Source organism: Tachypleus tridentatus, chromosome 1 (assembly GCF_004210375.1).
Source record: "Tachypleus tridentatus isolate NWPU-2018 chromosome 1, ASM421037v1, whole genome shotgun sequence".
Classification (NCBI taxonomy): Eukaryota; Metazoa; Arthropoda; class Merostomata; order Xiphosura; family Limulidae; genus Tachypleus; species Tachypleus tridentatus.
The window spans coordinates 64,344,671-64,371,223 of record NC_134825.1 but is presented as its reverse complement, the minus strand read 5'-3'; the positions used below and the strand labels follow the sequence as shown (position 1 = coordinate 64,371,223).

The 26,553-nt window shown below is 32.5% G+C and overlaps 1 protein-coding gene and 1 long non-coding RNA gene across 2 annotated transcripts in view; one reads left to right on the top strand and one right to left on the bottom strand.

Annotated features, from left to right (window-relative positions):
- LOC143250549 (suppressor of lurcher protein 1-like) overlaps positions 1-26,553 on the top strand; it is a 69,147-nt gene that overhangs the window by 19,234 nt on the left and 23,360 nt on the right. The window contains exons 6-9 of the mRNA XM_076501277.1: positions 993-1,037; positions 20,246-20,438; positions 21,638-21,834; positions 24,144-24,182. Coding sequence (XP_076357392.1) covers positions 993-1,037; positions 20,246-20,438; positions 21,638-21,834; positions 24,144-24,182 — 474 coding nt within the window. The remainder of the gene's footprint in view (positions 1-992; positions 1,038-20,245; positions 20,439-21,637; positions 21,835-24,143; positions 24,183-26,553) is intronic.
- LOC143250555 (uncharacterized) lies at positions 22,896-26,162 on the bottom strand. Its single transcript, XR_013028242.1, has 2 exons — positions 25,908-26,162; positions 22,896-23,182 (listed from the first exon to the last, which is right to left on the bottom strand). It is a non-coding gene; the product is annotated as an uncharacterized LOC143250555 (long non-coding RNA).

Genomic DNA, 26,553 nt, shown 5'->3' with positions numbered 1-26,553 from the left:
TGAGCATCAATAACTGCTTGGCATCTCCTGCTCATGGAAGCGATGAGATGACGAATCACATCCTGTGGAATGACTTTCCACTCAGCCTGCAAAGCTGCTGCAAGCTGAGGTAAAGTCCGCGGTTGAGGTTGTCGCCGTCGCAGACGTCGGTTCCATAGCCTTGTGATGGTACTTGGGTGGACATTTACAGCTCTGGCAACATCTGATCGAGATTCGCCTGCTTCCAAGCGACCAATGGCGTTGTTGCGTTGTGCTTCAGTCAGGTTTGGCGTAACTGTATTGCGTGTCAATGGCTTAACACTGAGCTATGGAAACCGAGAACCCGTCACTTTTATAGGGGATTTTGCACATGTTGCACTTGCAGAACATGCAGATCTCTCAAACAAATTTATTGGACACGAATGCGTTTTGGCGAAAAATCCGATGTCTTCCTCCGTTTTCAAAGTGCACAACTTTTATTGTCATTTTGGTCTGACAATCAGTGCCTTAACACGTGTAACATCACACACTCTGAGCTTGTAACGTTATTACATATATTTCTCTTTAAAATAAAAAAAATATCCCTTTGGCGTTTCTTTTTTTGAAGAGTATATTATACTTGCTTTTGCGAAAAAATTCATGACTTGTTATTTTTATAGTGTTTGGCTTATACAACTTGTTTAGAACATGGAATAAATCAAACATAAATAGTAAACTTATACAAAATATAAGTAAATTAACAATATGACACGTATATAAATACATAACAGTTCACAAAATAATTTGTTTTACAAACTACTCAGTACAATTCTATGTTTGTTATCTGGTTGCCCTTTTCATTTATCTCTATTTCTACCTCTTTATTAGATTGGTAAAACAATTTACAGTTTATATATTTATGTGATTCATCATCAGTCTAGCTATGTATGGCTTTCTTATTATTAGTTCTAGTTACCTACCAGTATATCTTTTCAAAAAATACCTTCTGGTTTATCCTATTTCTTTTCTCATAGAGCCTCTGAATAACGGATTGCTGTTGCCAGTTATCGAAGAACGTCGTAAGTATATAGTTTTGAAACTAGCTTGCTTTATTACTCTCAAAATATCTGTAGTTTCATAATTGATATCATTGAAACAGTTCTGCAGCTTTCAAGCGTATTTGCTTTATTTTTGTATTTCTCTCGAATGTCCTCATTATATTAAACATTTATATAAATATGAGAGCAAGAATAAAGCTAAAGGTTATCTCAATATAAATACTAATATAAATCGAAAGCACACATGTACATTTATAAGCTCTCACCTAAAGAGAACGATGCATATACCTAAAATCAAAAGATTCCGTTAATACACACACACACAAACATATATATATATATATATATACAAAGACTTCTTTCATATCTGTAGATCCATAATAAAAACATTGTTTTATCTGTTTGTTGAATTTCGCACTGTGCTAGACGTATATTGTACAATACAAGAGTGTTATTATTTGTTTTAAAATACATCATGTCTACATACTACCAAAACACATCAGTATATGACTGTGTACCGTGTTTTAAGTATATAAATATTAAATCCTGACACCTTATACAAAATGTTTAGTGAGGTAATAATGAATACTGTAATAACGTGTTATGTTATAAATAAATTATATGTAAGTTAGGACTTTTGTGTTATTTATCTTTGTATCCACCCCCAAAATATTTTAAGTACATAACCCGAACAAAGGATGGATACTACAGCTTGTAGCTTATTAACTGCTTGTGCTTTCTGCATTGAGCACTTTTGGTGTTAAAATTATTAGTATCTCCAGCTTCCATACAGTTTCTAATGAAACAAAATGTTTCCTCGCTGTTGTCACGTGGAGTAGCCGTGCCAAGCCAGAAGTTTGATTTCTACGAAGTTGTGACTGTATGCGCTACATTACTACTGAAGATAATAGTGTTTCCCATGCTTTTACAGATATTACGTTCATGTTGCACTTCGTATTGGCTGAATGACAGCCATTCACAATTTACACTTTCAACACTTGTCAGTACTCTGGAGAAGTCTATTTTCATACAACAGTAGGATAATAATTCCATAATATTGTACTCTATATTAATTTTTGCGACTGTTTATATTATTATTTTCGATATTGTTTATATATAATAAAAAAAAACTGCACGAAATGAAAAGTTAGTATTTACAACAATTGAAAACAGAAGCGGTGTCAAATGAAACATGTTTCATATAGATTATTTTCAAATAGCTTGACATCAGTATATGAAGATAAGCTATAATTATGTAATCAATAAAAACTTATAATAATGATAAACTTTAAAACTTTACATACATAAAAAAATATTTGACTTAGAAAACTAGCACTGCTCTTCTTGGAGTGAAATTGAAGAGAAAACAAAGTTAAGTTGTGAACGATATTGTTTAATATTATATCATTAAGAAATTTAGAAATTAAGTTTAATTAGGTATTATCAGTTTTAATATATTTATTTATTTATATCCACTAATGTTTAATTGTGAAATATATATTTGTTTCGGTGACCTAGTGAGATTAAGAAGTTACAACGCTAAAATACGGGGTTTTGGTTCCCACGATAGACAAAGAGCAGGAAGTCCTTTGCGCATATTTTCGATAAGAAAGCGAAAGCAGCGTTTAGTTTGCTACGAATTTCACGCAAAGCTACACAAGGGCTATCTGCTCAAGCCGTCCATAATGTAGTAGTGAAAAACTAAATGGAAACAACTAGTCATTACCACCCACCGCCAACTCTTGGGCTATTATTTTACCAACTAATAATGGAATTGACAGTGGCATTATAACACCCCCACGGCTGAAAGTGGAGTATGTTTGATGGAACGTGAATTCTAACATGCGGCCCGTATACTGCGAATCGAGCATTCTTAACCACCTGGCCATTCCAGGGCAACAGCGATCTTTTTGTTTCTAGTTCTATACTTTGTTTTCGATACAACTACCGTTGCTGGCTGAAGAAATGTTTTAAATTGCTTAAGCTATTCTAATTATAATTTAACTAAAAATTTAATCTTGAGCACGTGCATCTTTATTTTGTTATATTTCTTATAGGCTTAAATGTTAAAAATACTTTCTCCTTCTTAATACACACACAGGTATATCAAGCATAAATTGTATGTAGTAGATTCCCAAATATCTTTATCACGTCTTATTAGCTCATTACTATGTGTCTGTGAACATTATTAAATTCATGTAAAAGAAAATATATTTACGACAGTTTTTACAATTTGTTTCTATAAGATAAACTTTGATTTTGTGATTAATTTTACAGAAATTTCACGTATAAGCAAATAAGTAAATATTAATTAAAAACAACGAACTGAAGAGAAAATCATATAACGTCTTCAGTTCTTAATTTATGGCTCTCAACTTGAACCCGATCTTACACAGCACATTAGCTAATGATCAGGTTAGAGGTCCTTAGGGTTCCAGTTGAGGCATCCACAGTTGGGAATTGCTTATTACAAGGAAGGCAGACAATCAGCAACACCCTTCGTTTATGTAGTTGCTCTCAAACGAATAATAGAATTATAACTCACACACAGTTGGAAGTATAGAGCATATTTGGTGGCATATCGCAAGCTCGAACCTCGGATCTTCCACTCCGAAGTTCTTTCAATTCAAGATTAGACCATGTCTGGCTGCTACAAACTTTTAATATTCACCTAAGATTTAATAAAATGTAATAAAAAGTTTCACTGCTTATATGTAGACGTTAAAAGAAACTAATAACGTGAAATGTTTAAGTTTTATATACTATCGTCAATGATACAAAGAACACTGTGTTTTACCTGGGATTGAACACAATTCTAAAGTATTAAAATGTTCAAATCCTTTAAATAGCTAACAACAATGTTTTACGTAATTTGTATCTCCTGATGCTTCGGAATATCTTTCTAAACGTTATTCTTTCGCAGACCTGAAGTACATTTATTCCCAGATTGAACATTAATATCAGGTATACTAAAGCAATGACTGAAGCCACTAAGCTCACAACAAAGTTCTATATGACATAAATATTACATATTTCATTTCATCAGATTGGATAAGGTCCTTCTGCGTAATGTATCATATGTTTAAGACACAAATCTTTGTACAGTCTGAAGTGTCTACGGTAAACAATGTACAATTAAATAAAACTTACAAAGTAATATCTCTTTCGTTTAAACATTGGAATTTGACTTTTAAAGTGCTTATTCCATTTGTGTGACGTTTGTATGCAAATAGAATTGCTTTACGAACATTAAGCTCAACATAGCTTAAATCAAATCATTTTATAAGTTAATGTTATGTTGTGCCTTTAATATAAATTACATCAATTTCAACTTTACATGACAACAACTTGAATTTTTTTTTCTATGATAGCTACTTAGGTGCCATATTAAAGCTTCGTAAATTAATTTATTTTACTATATGAAATTAATTATATCATTTGTTTTGAAACACTAATAATTTTTTGATATATCATTACGTGGAGACAACTTTATGTACATTGGCATGCAATGTTAGGACATTTTTAGATTTCAATTATATTTGTCATAATACATTACTATTAATCCTATTACACTCTTAAAACACTATATTCATAATTTAGTTCCTTAGGTATTTTGAAGAATTGGAAGAGTATATAAAGATGATACTTTAATTATACTGTATTTGTCCACATCCACTGAGCTTTTTTCTTTTCAGTCCAGCGTTCTTCGAGCTGACAAGATAAAACAAACCAAGCAGTTCTGAATTAAATGAAGCATGTCGTGTGCAATGCATATGACAAAATTTACTAATGTTGGACTAGTGTTATTGCACACTCTTTTAGTTCTTAACAATACGTAAATGTACTATTTAAAAATGCAATAAGCCTCATTTGTCTTATGACAAATATAATTGTAATCATTCTTCGCCGGCTTGTAAAAGACGTACACACCATAATATTTCTAGATTTCTTTATTGCACAAAACATGGGATTTTTTTTTATATTTAAAGTTTCCGACCACTAATTATTTCTGTGTACGTTAAAATATTTGCTTCAGAATTTTCGCACAAAATTACACAAGGGCTATCTGCGCACAGCCATTCATAATATTGATTTAAAGAACGAAAAAGAAGACTGGTACTTAACAGCTCCCATCGTCAACCCTTGAGCAAATTTTATCACCGACTAGCGGCATTTCATTGTAACTCTGATAACACAAACATGTCTCAAACTTTAGAGTGCAATTTGATTGGCAAAAAGACTCAGTCACGAATCTTCAGACCTACATTATGCGCATGCTAACCATTGCACAAAGGGCTAATATACGCTCTGCCTACCGCAAGTAACACTCCTCCAAGTTTGACCTTTAAATATAAACCTTCAAACTTACCGATAAGCTGCTTTGGATACATGGAAATAAAGTACAAAGAAAGTCTCAACCAACACGGAAGTATAATTAATTAAATAGCGACAATTCATATAAATGAATTAAGCTGAACAAGTAGTTAATTAATGCATGGAAATGTACCTGATATTTTTGTCATTTGAGATAATTTATTGTGTGGTTTGAAATGAAATAAAAATTGATTAACTGCATGGAAGTTATTAATAATACGTATTTAATCTAAACCAAAATATTAAAAAAGCTTTTTAACTTAAAAGAACAAAATCAATTAAGCAAAAAAGATTTTACGAAACTGTTTTTTTTCTCGCGGTTGATACATTTAATGAACATATAATCTTTCAAACATTCACCACGAAGATAATGTAAGGTCGACTTCTTACGATCGAATAATACCATCAGTCTAAAATGGAATTTTAATTACATATTTCATTAAATTGCAATTTGTACTGTATATATATATATAATAAATTCACTTCGGTGGCTCAGCGGTAAATCTGAGAGCTCATAATGTTAAAAATCGGCCTTCGATAGTCAACATTAGCGGAGCACAGATAGCACATTGTATAGCTTTGTCCTTAACATTAAACAAAAACATAATATATATATAAACTTTCAATGATTCCAAAATTTTTCCCCCGTTGGTGTAATTAAATACTTTAAATGATTCAAAAATAAAGTTTATTTATAAAATAAAAAAATGTTTTGTTTAATTATTTTAATTGTTAGCTAATAATGTATTTATTGTTAGAATATTCTAGATAATATATAAAAAATCAGTAATATTAATAGTAATTTTATAATCATTTTTGATGAAGTTCTTCTAATTTATTAATAACTATGCGCTAGCCATCTCTAACTCAACAGTGTAGGACTAGAAGGAAGGCAGCTACTCATCACCACCCACCGCCAACTCTTGGGCTACTATTTTACCAACGAAGAGTGGGATTGACCGTCACCCTATAACGCCCTCATGACTGAAAGAGCGAGCATCTTCGGTGTGCCGGGGATTCGAACCTGCGACCCTCAGACTAGGAGTCGAGTGCCTTAATCCCCTGGCCATGGCGGGAAGGTGTATTACGATTTATACCCACCAAAGCATACAGTTCATAAAGTTATATTAAATAAATAATTATATTATTCGTTTTTAAATTTCGCGCAAAGCTACACGAGGGCTATCTGCGCTAGTCGTTCCTAATTTAGCAGTGTAGGACTAGAGGGAAGGCAGCTACTCATCTCCACCCACCGCCAACTCTTGGGCTGCTTTTTTACCAACGAATCGCGCGATTGACGGTCACATTATAACACCCCCACGGCTGAAAAAGCGAGCATGTTTACTGTAACGGGGATTCGAACCCGCGATTCTCGCATTACGAGTCGAGTGCTTTAACCACCTAGCCATGCTGGGCCTAATAATTATAGCTAAGGCATAATGATTGTTTGGAAGACATACCTAAAATTATGACGGTTTTAATTCCATAGCTCTCTAAATATACGATATTAACGAAGATATAAAATAGTGATCTATTTGTTTGTTGTTAAGCTCAGAAATATACAATAGATTACGTGTGCTGTACTCATTGCAAGTATCGAAACCCGAGCTTACTATAAACCAATGAAATAATTATCCTAATTTCGAGAAATGCAATTATATGAGTTTCGCCGAAATTGGTTTCTTGATTTGTTAGCTAATGCAGTTTAAACAGTGTGTAGAAAAATATCTAAATAACAAATGTGCAAATAATTGTTATGTGCTTAATGGATTATTTTTATGCTATTTATCATTTACAGCGTTTAATAATTTTTTATATTTTTGACTGATTACTTCCTTGAAATTTCTGCTTAGTTGACAACTCATATCCAGCTTTTATGATTGCTTTTTGAGACTGTAAAATTAGCCTGTTGTTTTTATCATTATGTAGCAGTGACGTCCGAGATTACTAACACTTTAAATATTTTACGCTTATCATAAATCCTGAGTTTATCAAGTTGTTGTTTACGTTATTTTTAGTGAAAGATACCAGTTAGGTAGACTAAACGTAAATATAATTTCATTTTCTTTGATTATATTTATGTCCCTTACGTTGCCAGCTCTGAATCTGAAACATGTTTGAGTGTAAGGCTTTGCATGGTTTTATTAGCTTCTCCATGCATATATTTTCTGATCAAAATTTTTGGCCGCCAATTTACTTAACCAAATGGTCCACGTCATAATCTTATTTAGATTAATTTTGACAGACGTGCGCAGCAATTATCACGCAGGAGCAATCTCGTTAGAAGTTTTTTGTTGTATCATATCATATGTATGTACTAAATATGTATAGAGGATATTTTATTTAAAAATTAAAAATATTAATTAAAATAAAAATATTAAATAAAGTATATTTATAAAGTCATCACTACTATGTTTATTTACATATTTATTTGAAATTTGTTTACTGTTTTCTGTTGTTATTGTTTTGAATTAAGCACAAAGCTACACAATTGGCTATCGGTGCTCTGCCCACCACGGGTATCGAAACCTGGTTTTTAGCGTTGTAACTCCACAAACATACCGCTGAGCCACCAGGGGCACTACTGTTTTCTGTATTTATTTATTTCCACATTTCTTCATTTATTTACTTCTAAATGTATTGTTTAATTGTTACATTTTGATGTTCCAATAAAAACTACGGAATGATATCATTTCTACAAATAATTAATCCTTCATGGATTGATAATCGAAAATTACTGAACGAAATTATATCAATGTTTATTAATCCAGCATTCATGAGATCGATATATCTATTATATGCGAGGAAAGAATGTAAGAGTACACTCTATTATTATGACCTGCAAATTGTGCATTTCTCTCAGATATATGTTACGAACTTTCTAAAGATATTTTCCTAAAAATAACGTCTAAATATTATACTTTAGGCTTTCATTGAGTCTCTTGAATAATAATGTGGTATACAGGTACACCATACCTTTCCTAATTCCTTAGTTAATATTCTCAATTCTTACGAAACTTCGTTTCATATCGATTGTTTTTATTAACGTAGGATGTTGATCAAGAGAGTCATTAAATTTCTTTCACCCTGGTTACTCACGGAGCCAGATCAGGCAATAAATGTATCACGTGCAATTTTTTGTGAGAAATATTATGTAATGTCGAACAAACTTTATAGTGACTTTTTCCACTGATAAAAGACGGGAAATATTAAAGGAATACAACATTTTTTGTTTTGTATCGAGAGTCACCGTCAGCCACATGAAGTGGCTTTACTCTTAGACTAATGACTTTTCACTGTTAATATATAATCTAATGTTTACTCAGCCTACAACAGTCTGAAATAAATTGATAAATGTAGCAATAAATGTGTTTATAAATATATTTTTTATTTCTGTTAATATTTGTTAATTTTCATGTTGACATGAATTCTCCCCACACTCAGTAACTTAATATGTAATTCATATTTCTCTTAGAATACACTCAAAAAACAATCAGTGTTATTTTAACGCTGATTGTTGTTTGAGTATAATTTGAAATAACTACTATTTTACCCGGTGCATCTTTTGTCCAGGTTTATTTTTTCTTTGTGCCAAATTTAGCTGAGATTGAATTTTGTTGCTTAATACATTTTCTGGCAAGCCTCCAGTTAACCAAAGGTTTCTACCCAATTACTCGACGGGAAATAAGTTATATTGAGAATAAATATTGTCCCTCATGTTGGATTCAATTTCATCCTAACCAACAAAGTCGATTAAATCGGTTGAGTGGAAGTTAACGTGTAGCCTATCTTCGCATATATTATTTTGTTATTTGTTCAGTGAATTATTTGTTCTTTAAACAGATATTATATTACAATATAAGAATAAATGAACGTATCTATTAGCTATCAGTACGTATTAGTGAAATATATTTTAATCTGTAGTGGAAATAAGCAGTAAATGTTCAGTTACCACAGAAACACAACGTTATTATAACTTCAGCCTATACAAATACTAGTTGTCACAGGCCTAACCTTCACTTCTATCAGTGTATTGAAGTTTTAGTTGCTTCAGTCCTTCCTCTCTAAATCCTAGGCTAAATTCATAAAACTTTAATAAATCTTTAAATACAAACTTGAAGATTCTTTGAATATAGTTAAGTGTTCTTGTTTAAGATGCTACACTTATATCTACATTTGGACCATTTTCATAACATTAGAGTATTATTTATTTATATTGTAATAATATGATTGATTATACTCATGGCACCATATTTAAATGCAATAAAGAGCGTAACCCACGTGGATTATATTTTACTTATTGGTAACACTAACGCACATATGCATATATACAATTATATTAAGATCATACCATTTTATGGTATGAACCAACTGTTGGTTTGTTTTTGAGTTTCGAGCAAAAATACATCTATTTACGCTAACCATCCCTAATTCAGCAATGAAGAACTAGAGAGAGCGCAACGAGTCATCACCACCCACCATCATTTCTTGGGCCGCTTTTTACCAAAGAATGGTGGGATTCACATTATAACGCCCCAACAGCTGAAAGCACTAACATGTTCGGTGTAACGGGGAATCGAACCAGCGACTCTCAGATCACAAGTCAAGCGTCCTGACTACCTGGCCATGCTTGGCCCTTTTGTTGAAATGTGCAAATAGAATTAGAGTACATTCTAAGATAACATTTTAGCAGCTTGTTTAATTTGTTGAAGAGACAATTCTTGCAACAAAATACACTCTTGTGCAAATTAATTGAAAAAAGACGGAAAATTACGATTTTTTAACTTTTGCGTTTTGTTTCTGTGAATCCAAAAATTACTCACAAATTAATACATGATATGACCGCCTTTATTTTTCAGAAGATCATTAATTCGCTTTGGCATTAAGTCCACGAGTTGACTGCCATCTTTATTAATTTTTGGATCACGATACCACACCTCAATTATGGCCTCAATTAGCTTATCTTTCGTAGTACAGTCTTTTCCCTGAAGTCTTTCTTTACAAATAGCCCAAAGATTTTCTATAGGATTTAACTCCGGAGAGTTTCCAGACCAGTTCAGTACCTTTATTAGCGTTGTAGTCACAAAGTTCTTCACAAGTTTCGATGTGTGGCATGGAGCCAAATCTTGCTGAAAAATGCCAGATCCATCTCTTTTTCAATTCTGGAACGACTCTTCTCTGCAAAGCTTCGATGTACTGTGGTCCTCGCATCATACCTTCTACGATATGTAAGCCTCCGACGCCATAGTAGCTGAAAAAGGCCCAAAACATCTTCTTCAAGGGATGTTTTACGAACTGATTGATGTGAGATTCTCGAAGTTTCTCATCTGGAGATCTGCGAACATGCAGACTTGTTTGACCCTGTACGAAGAAATGAGTCTCGTCACTGAATAACATTTTCCTCCATTGTACTTGCATTTCTTGTATTTCAAACCCCATTGATACCGTTTTTTCTTCATTAAGTTCATAAGAAGTTTTTTTTTGACTGGTCTCCTTGCCCTTCAAACGCAATTTCGAATGACGTAATATTCCTCAAAATTTCGTCATATATCCCAAAAATAAACACCGGCCGCAATGCTGAAAATATTGTAAAATGACCATTTGTTTCAATTAATTTGCACAAGGGTGTACATCGTTCATGGTCAATAATACAGTCAACAGTAGTTTGGTTTTAATAAATAAATACAAATTATTGTCTTGTTTCAGTAAGGTGAATTTAACATATTTTATTATTTGTGCTTAGACCAGTCAAGTGTTATTCTACAATCTATAACATTTCTCTGGCTTTAAAATGCAGACATTGTAATTGATTACTCATAAATGGTTGTGCGTTTCACATGACGTGTTGTGTATAAATTATTGTGAGACGCATGCCTCTGGCTTCACAGCTCTTACGCCCTTAATATATACATATATAAATATTTATACGTATACATGTATATGCATTTTCTTCCATGGAATTTGTCACAAAATGTCTCACTAAACAAAACAATGATTCTAGAAACACACTTCCTCCTCGTGCCACTGTGACCCTGCATGCTCAGATAGTTAAGGCACAAGACTCGTTATTTGAAGGGCGTGAGATCAAACCTCCATCTCACTAAACATGATTGCTCTTTCAGCCGCGGGCTTATTATAATGTGACCCGCACTATTCGTTATTCCCTCTAGTCTTTCACTGTTAAATTAATTAGGGACGTAAAGAAACGTTACTAGCTAGGCCTAAAACGAATTTTGTAAATGGCGAAAATGATACTGTGGCCACGATAACATCAAAACAAATGAGTATTATAGATATAATAAATACATGAAGGGTGAAATAGGTCAATAAATACAGGATTGAATGAATAAACATGAAAAATAACTATAACTAGAAACAATAAATAAATGATGAAATATTTTGATAATTATATCGTCAGTGCATATGTGAATATATTCTGATTTACGTTAATATTTATTTCTTTATTTTAATTTTGACATAACGTCTCTTATTATGATTTTAAATATAGATAGGTTTACGTTTTACACTTTTTTTCTCTTCCTTTTTACTTCGGCGAATTCATTACTCTTCTATCTGCTCAGCAAAAATACCTGAAGGAAAATACAGTGTGCAAAGTGTTTATTAATTGAACCTAGTTTCAAGCAAATAATTTTAATTGTTTGATTTTGATGTTTATTTCCTGACTTAAATGGTGGCGAAACTATAAGATTAGTCTTTTTACGCTTGTATTGTATAATGCTTTTATACGATTTTCCATAAGTTTAGTTTCATTTTTCAGTTCAAGTTTCGTCCTCTAATTATTTTATCATTCTGCAAGTTCTACTGCACTGTCGTTCTATAAAACTATTATTTACATTTACATTAAATATTCGAAACTATAATAAACAATAGGAATTCGAATTAATAAAATACTTATGAATTAACTGAGCAAGAACTCTTATAATTATTCATAATTTTATCGCTAATTAACATTTTTAGTTTTATTTAGATACTTACAATGTACTATGTTGTGTTTAAAAACTGTTATTGATAATGTAATTAGCGTACATCAAACGTAGTTTTCTGTAAGGTTGTAGCGAACGGATATCAATCTCTGTCATGGTTAGTAACTCATAGGATTATTAATTTGATTATTTTTTATTGATACTTACTAATAAGTTTCTTACTTTTCGGTTGTAATCTTCATTTCTTTCCTGAAAAGAGCTATGTTTGTCGATTCGATATTGGATCTTTTTGACAGAAGGACTTACGTCCTATTTAACAGTAAAGATCTACTACATTAGAAGTTGAATATACTGACAGTTGTAGATGATCTACTAACCACGACGACGACATTAAGACTTTGTGAAAAAACAAATATTTAAATAATTCATTGAAAATTACAGCTCAGTGCTCGATTCGGTTTCATTTTCAAATATCATTTGTATTAGTTTCTTTACACACTATATCATGTGATCCATTTCCAATATTACAATATATTCATATCATTAGTTTCGGACATTTTACTATATAAAGCATAAAAATTAGTAGATGTGCAAGTGGACTGATCTTCTGAGAAGTAACTTATGTATCCTTGGTGAAGTTCTACAAGTTAAAGTAAACTCTTAGTTCACGATGGTATTTTTTTAAGCTCTTGTAATACACTTTAAGTGTTTTACTTTAAAAATTTTGCTGGTTGTTTTAAGGACATAACACTCTTCTGTCTTCTTTTCTCTTGAAAATGCGAAAACAAACCACGAACTGGCTAAAAATTAGTAAATTCTCTGCGAGGATTTTCAGGTGCGTTCATTTTTTCAAGAAAACATGTATAAGACAGGAGAAATAGATTGTAAGTGAGAAGGCATAGAAGTCAAAAGAGACGAGAAACTTGGCGGAAATGACAAAGCAGCACGTCACTTCTTGTTTAAAGCAGTAAATTTTACAATGGGAGTGTGATCAAGATTTCTACTGTCTGAATTTGGTACATAATAATTATATTGAACTTTGCTTCTACAGTACCTGTATTTTACATGAAGAAATAAGGGATATTCTAAAAATACTTAATTTATAAATTACTTCTTTAATTCAGGCTTAAGCACTTATTTTAACCTTAGTGAACACCAAAAATTAAATAAATGAAATCAGAAAAGAGAAGAAAACTTAAACAGCAATAATATATTTATTCTCTGCATTGTAAATAGATATATTAATACTGTACATTTTGATTATTGTGGAAAACGAGCCAAAATGCTAAGAGATTTATTTACAGTATTTGATTTGTAGTATGGCATGTTCTGTTCACACTCAACTCGTTACAATAGCTATTATTATAACGACATGCAGGTTATTCTATAAAACATTGTAATGTTTTTGTATCTATGGAAAAATTTAATATGAATTTGGTTTCCTTGAATAAATATATATTGTATTTTTTGACAGTCATTTATGAACCAGCTGCACGCGCGCATTGTGTGCGTTGTTGTTTTAAAAAGACACACGAGAAAAATGTGCGAATTAAGTTTTGGATCTCACAAATACATACATATATTTCACTTTCGTATTTTTGTTTAAAGTTTGTATATTTGTGCTATTAAGAAAAAAATACTTTGCCCACATCACAATAATGCACATTGTTGTTAAATATGCCTCCTTGTAGGGCTATCTGCACTGGCCGTCCCTAATTTAGTAGTGTAAGACTAGATGGAAAGCACCTAGTCATCATCACCCACCGCCAATTCTTGAGCTTCTCTTTTAGCAACGAACATTGGGATTGATCGTGACATTATAACGCCCCCACGGCTCGGAGGGCGAGCATGTTTGGAGTGACTGGGATTCGAACCCGCGACCCTCGGATTACGAGTCGAATGCCTTAACACGCTTGGCCATACCGAATCCGTTTCAATAATGTTACTTTTCTTATGTATCAAGTTGTCATTATATTTAATCTATGTCGCGATAATTTAAGTACGGTGCGCGAGAAATGATTGATTATAATACATCACTTATGTGAGACCCTGTCATCGTCTCACGAGCTTGCACAGCAAAGTTCGGATTTCTAATATTAGCTAATGCTGGTGAAACACATGTGAGTGTGAAATATAGCTTAAAGTTATTTGCTGTAAAAAAAAAAAAAAAAAGATATTTTTTCTTTTTTCAGCATCAAAACAAATCAAAATTACATTCATATTAAACTGAATTTTAACACATACCCTTACAATTACAAACAATTATAGTACATATATATATTAGTAGCTAACTTAAATTATTCGTAACCATTACAGCAGGCTAGTTGAAAATGTTGTTAAACTCACAGAACAACTTTTATCACTAAACCCTAAATATACCAGCACATTTGGAAAATATGTAGGTTCTGTTTTATCGGCTCACAAGTGAAAGATATATGGTGACAAATAAAATAGTATTGTTAACTTTAAAATTTGTTGCACTTTATTCTGCTAGTTGTTTAGTGGAACACATAGATGACGTGTGTGTAATTTAGAAATACCATCATCAAAAATGCCCCCCCTAGTAGCTCAGCGGTATGTCTGCGGACTTACGACGCTAAAAACCTGGTTTCGATACCCGTGGTGGGCAGAGCACAGATAGCCCATTAAGTAACTTTGTGCTTAATTCAAAAACAAAAACAAATCATCACCAAAAGTATTCTCTACAATCAGTTTAATGCTGTTGCTATGGGTAACCGAGTAGACGATCCTTTTACGTTTTCATGTATGCTTATATTTTATCCAAGTGCCCTTAAACAATACCAACAAACATTGATACCAAACTCTGTATCTAATTGAAATCTATTGATAATATTGTTAGTCTCAGAAACGACAGTCTTGGCTTTAAATAAAATTTCAGAATTATTTCAACTCATTGTATGTTCCATTCAGTTCACTCAGCTGGAGAAGCTCTGAGAGCTAACTCCAACGCCCTACACACCACAATAAACAAACCTGTATTTCTTAACCTGAATTCATATTATACAGGATCTGTTTAAGAAGGTGCCTTGGTTGAAGAACCAAACAAAATAAATCGAAATTGCAATATTTAAAACCACAAATTATGTCGTTATCGAGAAAGCATTCTAAGAAATCAATGAAGGACTGAACACCACCTTTAGATACCATAGTGTTTTTATAACTGATGAAAGCATGCATAAATAAAGACACCTGGACTACTTGTTAGGATTGCAGAACATCAGTTTTTACCCTGACAGACCAACTAATCATTCCCAATACACTCTTACGTAACAAAGTTATTCACTGTCCAACTAAGATAAGTACAAATTCTATCTCTAAGCATTTTGCGCACTGCATGATTTAACTAATCAGCCATACAGGGTAATTAAGCCCTACAGTCCTCTGATAGGAGAACATTGAAGAAATGCACAATTTAACTCCCACCTTGTTTGAAGTTGATGCTGTTTACCATACTTTCTTTGCTGCTTCGATATAAAGTTTTTTATATTACATATATTTAGAAAAAAATGCAAGGATTATAAATTAGTACATATATTTTATTTCTTAGCACTAACCCTTGTATATATGTATATTTTATTTCATTATACTTTTTGAATAGTACATAAATACTGTTAAAATAAACAAAATATTGCATCACGCACATTGGCGTGTTAGGATGCACTGATTTCGTTATACCAGTCTGAGCTTAATAGTGTCAGCTAAATGGATGTTTTCTCAAATTAAGGTTGTTCTTGTTTTTTAAATTTAATATTTTCTTCCGAAGTCTCACATGTGTCAATGCATTAGTTAGCGCTGTCTACGCTCACAATTATGTAAATTCACATTGTAATGATATTTGAGTTCAAGCTTGACTAGTTCTACGCGCGTGTCATATCTCGTATCCTTCCCGAGCATTCCTAAAAATTATTTTATATTGTTGTGTCAGGGATATTTTGATTTCTTTTTTTTAAATAATATTCTTGATATTACTTGAGCGCTTTATTTTAAATGAGAAATGTTAGAAAATTGAACTATGTTTGTTGTGATAGTGTGCTCTTATTAAACGGATTAGGTAAATATTTACCAAATAGCAAAAAGAATGAGTAGAGAGCGTGTTAAAAATGAAAGGTTTACGTAGAAAAATATGAAACAATAAATCATGTCATTTCAAGACTCTCTAGCACTCTGATGGCACAGCAGTATGTCCATGGCATTACATCGTTAAAAACTGAGTTTCGATACTTGTGGTGGACAAAATACTTATAGCCCTTTGTGTTGCTCTGTGTTCTTAGAATTATATAAACAAACAAACTATCTCGAAAATCGGCTACTATCTCCCATTGATTTCTAATGTCAAGTGTTGCACTTGTTGTTAATATAGAGAGCTTTCTCAAAGCACTCTGTTTGGTGCCCTTTCTGAGAAAGTAAACTGGCTGTTTTGTAGTTGCCTTCTTTTTGTTGGCTCTGTACCATTGAATGTCCACTGTTGCTGCTAGTTTTATGAGCAGTTGGTTATGTCTTAACGAAAAACTGCCTCTTGTTAAAACTCCTCTGCTGTATGCTCCAACAAAGACTACATTTTGGGTCTTTCGGCTGCTTCTATTTCACCAGGTTTGCTCCTGTTAGCAATTAATAGGTGGATAAAGTATTCATTTGTATGGGAGCCATGTGCTACATTTAATTTCATGGAAACAATCTTTGCACGGCATATTTACATGTACTCTTGTCAGCAATCTTTGCACAGCATATTTACATGTACTCTATTGATTTTATTGTCCTTGCTGGACTGCAGTCTGAACTTGCTTAGTATTTTATTTTGGCTTGATCTTTCCCATTGCCTTACTTCCTCTTTCTTTGGTAGAACCGTTGACTACCAAGTCACCCACGGAACAGTGATCATTTTTCCATCATTTTGAGAGAAACTGACCGTGGTCGATGACACCCGACTTGCGTGCATCGGTGAAAGTTGGGCCAGGCCAACTGGTCCTTTTTTACTGCTCTTTCGGAACTTGGCCCTGCCGTCGTCTGTCTGCCATAGATAGACAATTGCATGGTAGCGATGACTGATAATATCGTCCACACAGCTGCTCATTCTATTCCTAAGCGAGACCTTAGGAGATGTTACCGTTTACCACGGTATCCTCGTCTATAGTAATGTCCTGTCAACCCGGAGAAACGGAAGTCTCAAAAACGAGCGTGGGATACCTTTTCTACGTATCCCGCTCTTTCAAACCACAATGCTTTCCAGAGAGCCTGTGCTAGTGCACATCAGGTTAGATGTCAAAGCATCTCTTCTACCATCAGTTTTAAAATCATATAAGACAAAATTTGGAAGATCAATGAGAAGTATACTTTCCGTTTCTATCTTGTCTCGGACGACCATCAATAATTCTTGAGCTGCTGTAATAAAATAATGGGAACAAGATTTTGCAGTAATGGTGAGCGAACAATAGATAATATGGGTAATCATATACACAGTAATGGTGAGCGAACAATGGATAATATGGGTAATCATATATAAAGTCCAGCACATTATTCACTAGACTACATGTAACTCCATATATACAAATCATGAAGCCAAATAACATTGTTAATCCAGATGGTTGTTAATCTTCACTCTCAATTCGTACTTAGTACAGATCTACTTAAGTACTTCGTTACGATTAATACTTTCTTACTCAGATTTTAAGACATCACCAGTTCACATTTAAATAATTTTATGAATAGTGTTTTAAGTCGAATTGTGTTGGTTTAAGAACATTTCAGACATAACTGTATCAAGTATTTAACCTTATTTAAATCAGTCGTTCTTTTAAAGAAATTTTAAATTTTATATTTTGTCCAATAACTTTTAAAATAATTGGGAAACTATTTCGAAATTTCAACATCACATTCACCAGACAAATTCTTAACATTGGCATTTACAACACCCTGCTGAAATATTATAATAAAACCGAGCTATTTAGTTTTCTCTTGATCTCACAGAGGTATTTATTTAGAAGTATTTTATCCCCTGTTATTATAAAGGATGTGCTAGTTTTGGATTAACCCCTCAGTATTCATCGGTACGGCTGCGGACTCGCACCGATAAAACTGGTTTTCCATACTCTTGCTGGACAAGGAGTTAGCTCATTGTATATCTTTGTGCTTAATTAGAAACACAAAAAAATATTGGATTGCTCTTTTATTTTTGCTATTGCAAAAGTTAGAATATTGGACAATTTTTTTCATCATTCTATTCAATCTGACTCAAACAAAACAGAAAGTTTGGATTAGAGTCTATTCGTTGTATCATGATGTTAGTAGTATTATACAATTATTATTTCCTTTTCTCGTTGTAAATACTTCTATATTGTTCCGAACGTGAATGGTGGAGTTTGCGGGGTTGGAGTGCAATGAGAAATTATTAAGAAGGATAAAAACGTTGAAATAAAATGGTCCCAATTTAAGATCAATCTCTGAATCTATAACATACATTTCAGTGATCAGCATTATTAACATTATTAGTGTTAATTAAACAACTATATCTGCTCTTATTCAAACTTAGTTGTTGATTTAATTTTTTGAATAAAAGGCTAAACAGAAAGTTCTGGGAATAAATATAAAACAAACGAGCTGTATAAAATTCACACATTGTGTGTGTTTATTACTTTTAACTTCTAGCCCTAACGAAAATACATAAACCTACAGGATAGAAATCTATTGTAGTTTATATTTTTTTCTGAATAAAATAAATCTATTAATTTAATGAAAAAACAAACGTTAATGTAATGAACCTCTACGTTTGTGTGTATATACCACTTTGTATATAGCATGATATTTTACCCTAATTTCTGAAGTTAATATATCATGTTGTTATTCTGCTGTTAGCTTACTATCAGCCAGTTAATTTTTTACTAGTAGCATTTTAGCCGAATACCAATGTGACAATAGAATATCGACAGCTTTATGATAGATTTGTTGTCATTGTTTGTTTTTGAATTTCGCGTAAAGTTACACGAGGGCTATATGCTCTAGCCGTCCCGAATTTAGCAGTGTAAGACTAGAGGGACGGCAGCTAGTCATCACCACCACTCATCGCCAGCTCTTGGGCTACTCTTTTACCAACGAATAGTGGGATTGACCGTACATTATAACGCCCTCACGGCTGAAAGGGCGAGCAAATTTGGTGTGACGAAGATTAGAAACCGGCGACCCTCGGATTACGAGTCGAGTGCCTTAACCACCTGGCCATGCCAATTCAGCGGAAAACTGGCTGTCATAATGCTGCAACTTAGGGTTAACCTAAGCAGTTGAGTTATTTATTATTTGCATGTAACATATCAGCGCTTGTTTTCTTTCGTTTATTTACAATCAAGCACAAAGCTTAATCTGAGGGTCACAGGTTCGAATCCCCTTCACACCAAACATGCTCACCCTTTCAGCCTTGGGAGCGTTATAATGTGACCGTCAATCCCACTATTCGTTGGTAAAAGATAGCCCAATAGTTGGAGGTAAGTGGTGATGACTAGCTGTCTTTCCTCTGGTCTTTCATTGCTAAATTAGGGACGGCTAGCGCAGATAGCCCTTGAGTAGCTTTGCGCGAAATTCAAAACAAAGCAAACCAAGCTTAAAGCTACACAATGGATTATCTGTACATATCTGCAGATACTGAAACCCGATTTTTAGCGGCGTGAGTCCACAAGCATACCTCTGTGCAACTGAGGGCCACATCAGAACAAATTCTACACGAAAAAATTGAATAGTAAATAAAAAGAGATGAATCTCTTAAAACAATAGGATGTTATTTCACTTGTCGAATTTTTCACTTACTATAATGTTTATTAGAAAACTTAGGCTCATAATATGCATTTTGTGTTTATTCTAACAAGTAATATAAGAAGCTATTTATTAATGTTATCTATCCTGCAGGTGTACACTGTGATATGTGGGTAACTAGTGCTGTTTCCAAAAATGGAACCATTGCAAGCCCTAATTATCCTGAGCCCTACCCTTCCAACGTTCACTGTGCTTACCACTTCACCGCAAGGGGAGGAGAGAGGGTGCAGATCCATTTCACCGATTTTGATCTTTACATCCAAGCTCATAGCAATACAAATAGGGAGTATGTATTTTTCTGTTTATGTTAATATTAAACACTTTACTGTTTAAATATTTACAAAATTGATTAATTTTTTTATTCAGTAATTTTTCGTTTTTGAGAACTTTAATTCTAATTTCTCTTAAATATAGTCGATTTTTGTTATTTTAATATTGTTATAAACTTCCACATATCATATATGATGCTCTGTAAATCGGTATCTTGCTCATATTATTATAAAAATTCCACAAACATCAATATAGTATATTTAATATAATAAATAAATGTTGAAAAATATTAAAAATATTAGATTTTGTTTATTTATCTAACATGCTGTAAGAGTTATGGAAAACAGCCTCTCAATTAAATATATATAACACATTAAAACCAGTGGTAATAAATTCCTCACCTTCCAGAGGCACGCCCTCTGGTGGCCTAGTGGTAAGCTTGAGATATCAGAACTTTACTATAAATAAAAGACTTAGATAAAAAGTCATAGTAAAGTATGAAACGCTTTATAATTATGAAATATTTGATTGAGGTCTTCATTTGAAAACCACTGCTATAAAACACTAAAGTGAAAATTCCATAAAACTGGATCTTTAACTCAAAAATTAACGGAAGGTACCATTTCTCTTCGAAATAACGACCATTTAATAGTGAGAAAAGAAAGAATTTTTTACAATGTTACGATCGAATATCGTGTTTTGATATAAATGGCACATGAGCGAATACATATCGACGTATTATTTAGTTAATTTATATATATATGTAGGTAATATACTTCAGAAATTATTATATTCTTCTTAGAAATAAACGTTTGTTATCAGGAAATCATTACGGAACCCCAAAAACATTGGTCACGACTACTAGATAAACAGATTTGCTAAAAGAATATTAGAAAAAAAATATTGTAAATATTACCTCAATGTTTTCTGCATTTTTTGGGTGAGCTAAATTAGGATGTCAAAATATTTTTGAACGCGTGAAAAACAATAACCAATGATCATGAAAAATACATATAAATCATAGAAGAAACTGCTAGCGATGAAGGAATAATTTTATTAAATGCAATCTAATACTTTGATTAATCTAACATCTTAATAAGAGCACAAAAACAACCCATAATAGAACTTTTCGTAACTTTAATGAATACAAACTTTCATTAACTAACAAAATTACTTACATGATCACATGATTTTAGATGTTACACATTTTTCTAGTTGTGAAGGAGTTGATGTTGTCCAGGCATTTATCAAAATCAAAGGTCAAATAGAAGTACTAAAAAATTTTTGTGGAGACGCCCTCCCTCCCCAGGTAATGTCCAATGGCCCTTACATGATCATGGAGTTCCATACAAACAAGGCCAAATCTTCTACAAGTTATAAAGGATTTCAAGCTACTTATCGATTTGTCTCTGGTAGGTGAAGTTTTACAAGACGTATTAAAAAATATATTAGACAGAGATTTTTTATTACCATTGGACATGTAAACAAGTATATGAATTCTCATTTTATTATCAGAAACTGGTTCAATTTACCAAGTAGGTTTCTGCAACGGTCATAGCGTTTACAAAAAATGTGGTAAACTATAAATGATTTAGTTGAATGTATTAAACAGATATGGTAAATTATTCAATTGCTTTGTTTATACTTTTGAGCTATTAAGCTGTATTTTTTCCCTCAATATTTATCTGTCTCGAGGAAGTTTAGAAAAAAAAAAGTGCCTTGAAATCTAATATATTATAATATAAAAATATATTTCCATAATAGCCACATTATAAAAACATTACGGTATACTTACAAACCTTTTTTTGACAAGAAAGCAAACAGAAAATGTATTTTGAGTGTATAATAAATTAGTTGTTCTTGCATTTAAGAATAGGTTTAAACCTCTGTTCACCAACCAACTTGTTGATTTAGCTCTCAGTATTCAAAGGATACTCTCATTCTAACAAACAGCGTAATCTGAGAATCTTTGTCTATTACAACGCTCACTGTAAAGAATTGGCCCCAAAGAAACTAACTGCAATCGCACATTTTCAATGTAAGATGTACATTATTTTACTATTAATTAGTTGTTGTTGTTGTTGTTTTGAAACACAAAGCTGCACAATGGGCTATCTGTGCTCTGCCCCCCACGGGTATCGAAACCCAGTTTTTAGCGTTGTAAGTCCGCAGATATACCTCTGTGCCACTGGGGGGCTATTAAGTAGTAATACTTAATTACGTATGGAATTTTATGCTAATATTTTGCGTGATCAAAGTGTTTCTGAGACAAGTTATGGGTCTGCAATCAATTCGGTTCAAAAATAGTTTTAAAAGATGTGTTTGAAAAAAGATTTAACGTATGGACCCAAATGGTCATTCGAGATTAAAAAGAACAGCTAAGTGCTGAAAACTAGAAACGATATTATATTCTGATGTTGCGTAACATTTACTCTCTTTTTTTTATCGGTAACCAAGTAATAATTAACTTGAATATTATTTTACAGATTTATTTATTTAGTTTTATTTGGGAAAGTTTGGATATGACACAGGATGTTTCAAAACAAATTTATACCACAGAGCTGAATCACCCTTTTTTAATCTAGAATTTCTTTTCTTTCTCATCTTGATGATTTAAAAAAAATGTGCTTGTGCGAAGATTACTGGAAAGAACAAACATCCTTTAGTGAGAGAAGTATTGATAGGAGGGCTCCCACTGTAGCAGAGATACGCCGTCTATCATATTTTATCTTCATTCACAAGCATCACTTTTCTTCACTTCTGTCAGAAAAAAAAGAAATTAATAGCACATATGGACACTAAAACCCGCGGCATCGCACCCCTGAACTACTGTGCACTCTGGGAAACTAACTATAGGAAGGTAGATATATCTAAGGAAACAAACTCGTAAAAAATATTATTACACCCGAACAACTAGCTTATCTACTGAAGGTGTAATCCCAGAAACGTATATTATGTTTGTCTATTATAGACGCAAATGCAATATTTTCGCAGTATACAGATCATTAACTGGTAATGTGTTATATTACATTTCAGTAAGAGTTACAATATTACCATTTTAGCCTCATCTATTATTATTGGTTCATAACAGGTTTCCAAGTATGAAATGTCTATTCTGCATTTCAACTATAATATATTAAGTGTTTACGTATCGTTACCGACGAGACCTTTCGCACAACATCAGAACTCATTAGGATGAAGAACTATTTACATAATTAATTTATCAGACTATATGTAATATTACATTGCTACATTACTCTCTAAGTTTCAAATCTCCATAATATTTTAGCCTATCCCATTTACTTTGTTTTTCATGTTATATACAGATGGAATAGGGTAACATGTACTTAAATATAATGATTTATCCATGATATTTTGAAATATTGATAGAATATGTCAACTTAATAAATTACAACAAATGGAAGTCGATAAAACGAATGTACTGAGGTGTGATGATCTTCTCTTAGAGATGAACAGTTTTCTCTAATTTGGAATAATTTGAAGGGTTAATTTAAATATATATATATATATTTTTAGAAACTACCATTTTCATATAAAGTTTATCACCTATTTTATTATAAGGCCTAAGTGTTATAGAAAGCACCAGCATTTGACTGATTAGGATTGTTTTTGTATATTTCCTTCTTTTGTTTAATAACTTGATCAGTAAACGACACATATTGAAATAAATGCACCAACAAATGGTATTTATTTTTTCCAGATTTTGGAATCAACGGAGTGAGGCAAGACCCGCAGTCAGGTAAGTGTAAAACAGTATTTATATTACATTTATTACAGAGAGGGCCACCGCCACTAGAGAGAGTGACTCGCACACTTATAATCTTTTTTAATAAAGTGTGGAGAATATTTCGTGATATGATACGATTAAAAATATACGACTGTATAAACACCTCTTTTACAAGAAGACCTCGTATAGTTTATAGTATAGTTTATTATTACTAACAGAAATATCAAAATCAACAACAGTTTAATATTAATATATATGATTTAATTTTATTTTTAATAATGGCCGGTCTATAGGCTTAGTTATTATACTTAACGCTCTTATGCATGATTACATGGAGTACAAATGAGATGAAATGAGTTGGCCCGGCATGGCCAGGTGGGTTAAGGCGTTCAACTCGCAATCTGAGTGTCGCGGGCTCGAATCCCCATCACAGTAAACGTGCTCGCCCTTTCAGCCGTGGGGGCGTTATATGTGACGGTCAATCCCACTATTCGTTAGTAAAAGAGTAGCCCAACAGTTGGCGATGGGTGGTGATGACTAGCTGCCTTCCCTCTAGTCTTACACTGATAAATTAGGGACGGCTAGCGCAGATAGCCCTCGAGTAGCTTTGCGCGAAATTCTAAAAAACAACCAAACAAATGAGTTATTGGTTTTCTAATATTTTGTTTACATAATATTTTCTTTTCCTTGGGAACGTAACATTTCTATGACAGTAAAATTAAAAGAATTTCTAAAATTACGTATGATAATTATATTTTCCAAAGGATTATTTAAAAACATTAAATGATTACACGTCTTCATGATTTGTGAACGAGTAAGTTGTCACCTGCAATATAAACATTACTTATGTTTATAATTTCAACTGCGTCAAAAAGATAATTAAGTCAATGCCTGCTATATATTTATTAAACATTTGCTTTCATGTCCATGTATTTATCTGAAAAGAGGTATTAGGTTTAAGAACGGCTTCGCGTAGCCTAATGGTTAGCTTGCTGATCTGAAAAATCCAAGAGTTCACGGTTCGCATCCCATTTTTTAAAAATTATACTTCTCATCTAGGGGCGTAAATATATTATAAGAGTGACGTACAAATCCCAGTATCCAATTAGAATAGTCAAATTGTCTGTGGGTGTTACTGACTAACTGCTTTCCTCCTATTCTATTAATTAAAAAATATGGACACTTAGTATAAATTTACGTGAATATCCAAGACAAACAAATAAAATAAAGCATTTAAAGAAGAGCAGTTTGAGCTAGTGGAGACAGCTGATAAAATCACTATTTATTAACTATTTTCTAGTCAATATTTTACTTACCACAAGAAGAAGGCTTTAAACAGCATTATTTAAACTACTTAAATGTCATTGTTTTTTGTTCCTTCATTACCTGTAATAGGAATCGTATTTCTTTTGAATATCATTTGTCTTTCTTCCTTTAATAATATACAGAGTTATACGCCTAAGGATCAAATATTTTAGCTATTAACTTGAATTTTCCCTTAGCTTATAGTTCTTTGCTGCCGACTGTTTTAACTAAACATAAATATTTTTTGCGTCAATTTCTCTAATTTATTTAAATGTTTTAGATATCAAGGGCTTGTACAGTAGTGCGATACATTATTTTAAGAACTTGCAACGGCCTAAAATAAACATGCCTCTACAATTGGGGTTCAGCAACAACAACAACAAAACAATTTACTTAACTATAGAAACATTTAGAAATAAAGTCAACACTTACCAAAACGCAGTTAATAAGCACAAGTGTGGCCAAGTCTTGACAATAATGAATAACATATCATAAATACAGGTATTATTTCAAATAGTGCAATTAGGGAAAAAATAACAATAAAGAAAATCCCAAGTCAAAAAATACAACATCACAAAACTACATTTCAATTTTGTTAACAATATTCAGTGATAAACAGTAATAATTGGCTGTGTTACTCACTAACTATCTCGTGACTTTCTCTGTTAGTGAAGTTCCTGAGAAAAAATGTATTCACTGAGAAGATCGGGAGAGTATACCTCGTACGATCATTAATTTAAATAATATTATGCTACATTAATAGTATCTGTACGTCGCCGCTAGGGAATTTGGTGACAGTTTCATCACACACACATATTTACTCAAAATGCAAATGATTAGCTAGAATGTGAGTTAACGTTTTAATGCAACTAAAAATTCATAGATAAACTAAAAGATAAAAGGATAACTTGGCGATAAACACAACTATAACCACAAAAAATAGAAAACTGGACTTAAACTTTCATTTTTTTTCATTTACATTTACGTAAAGAAAATTAATGTAGAAATCATTTTAGCAAAGTGCAGGAGGAAGTATGGCAAAGGAAGATGTTTCACAATTATCAGGTGACTATTTTCT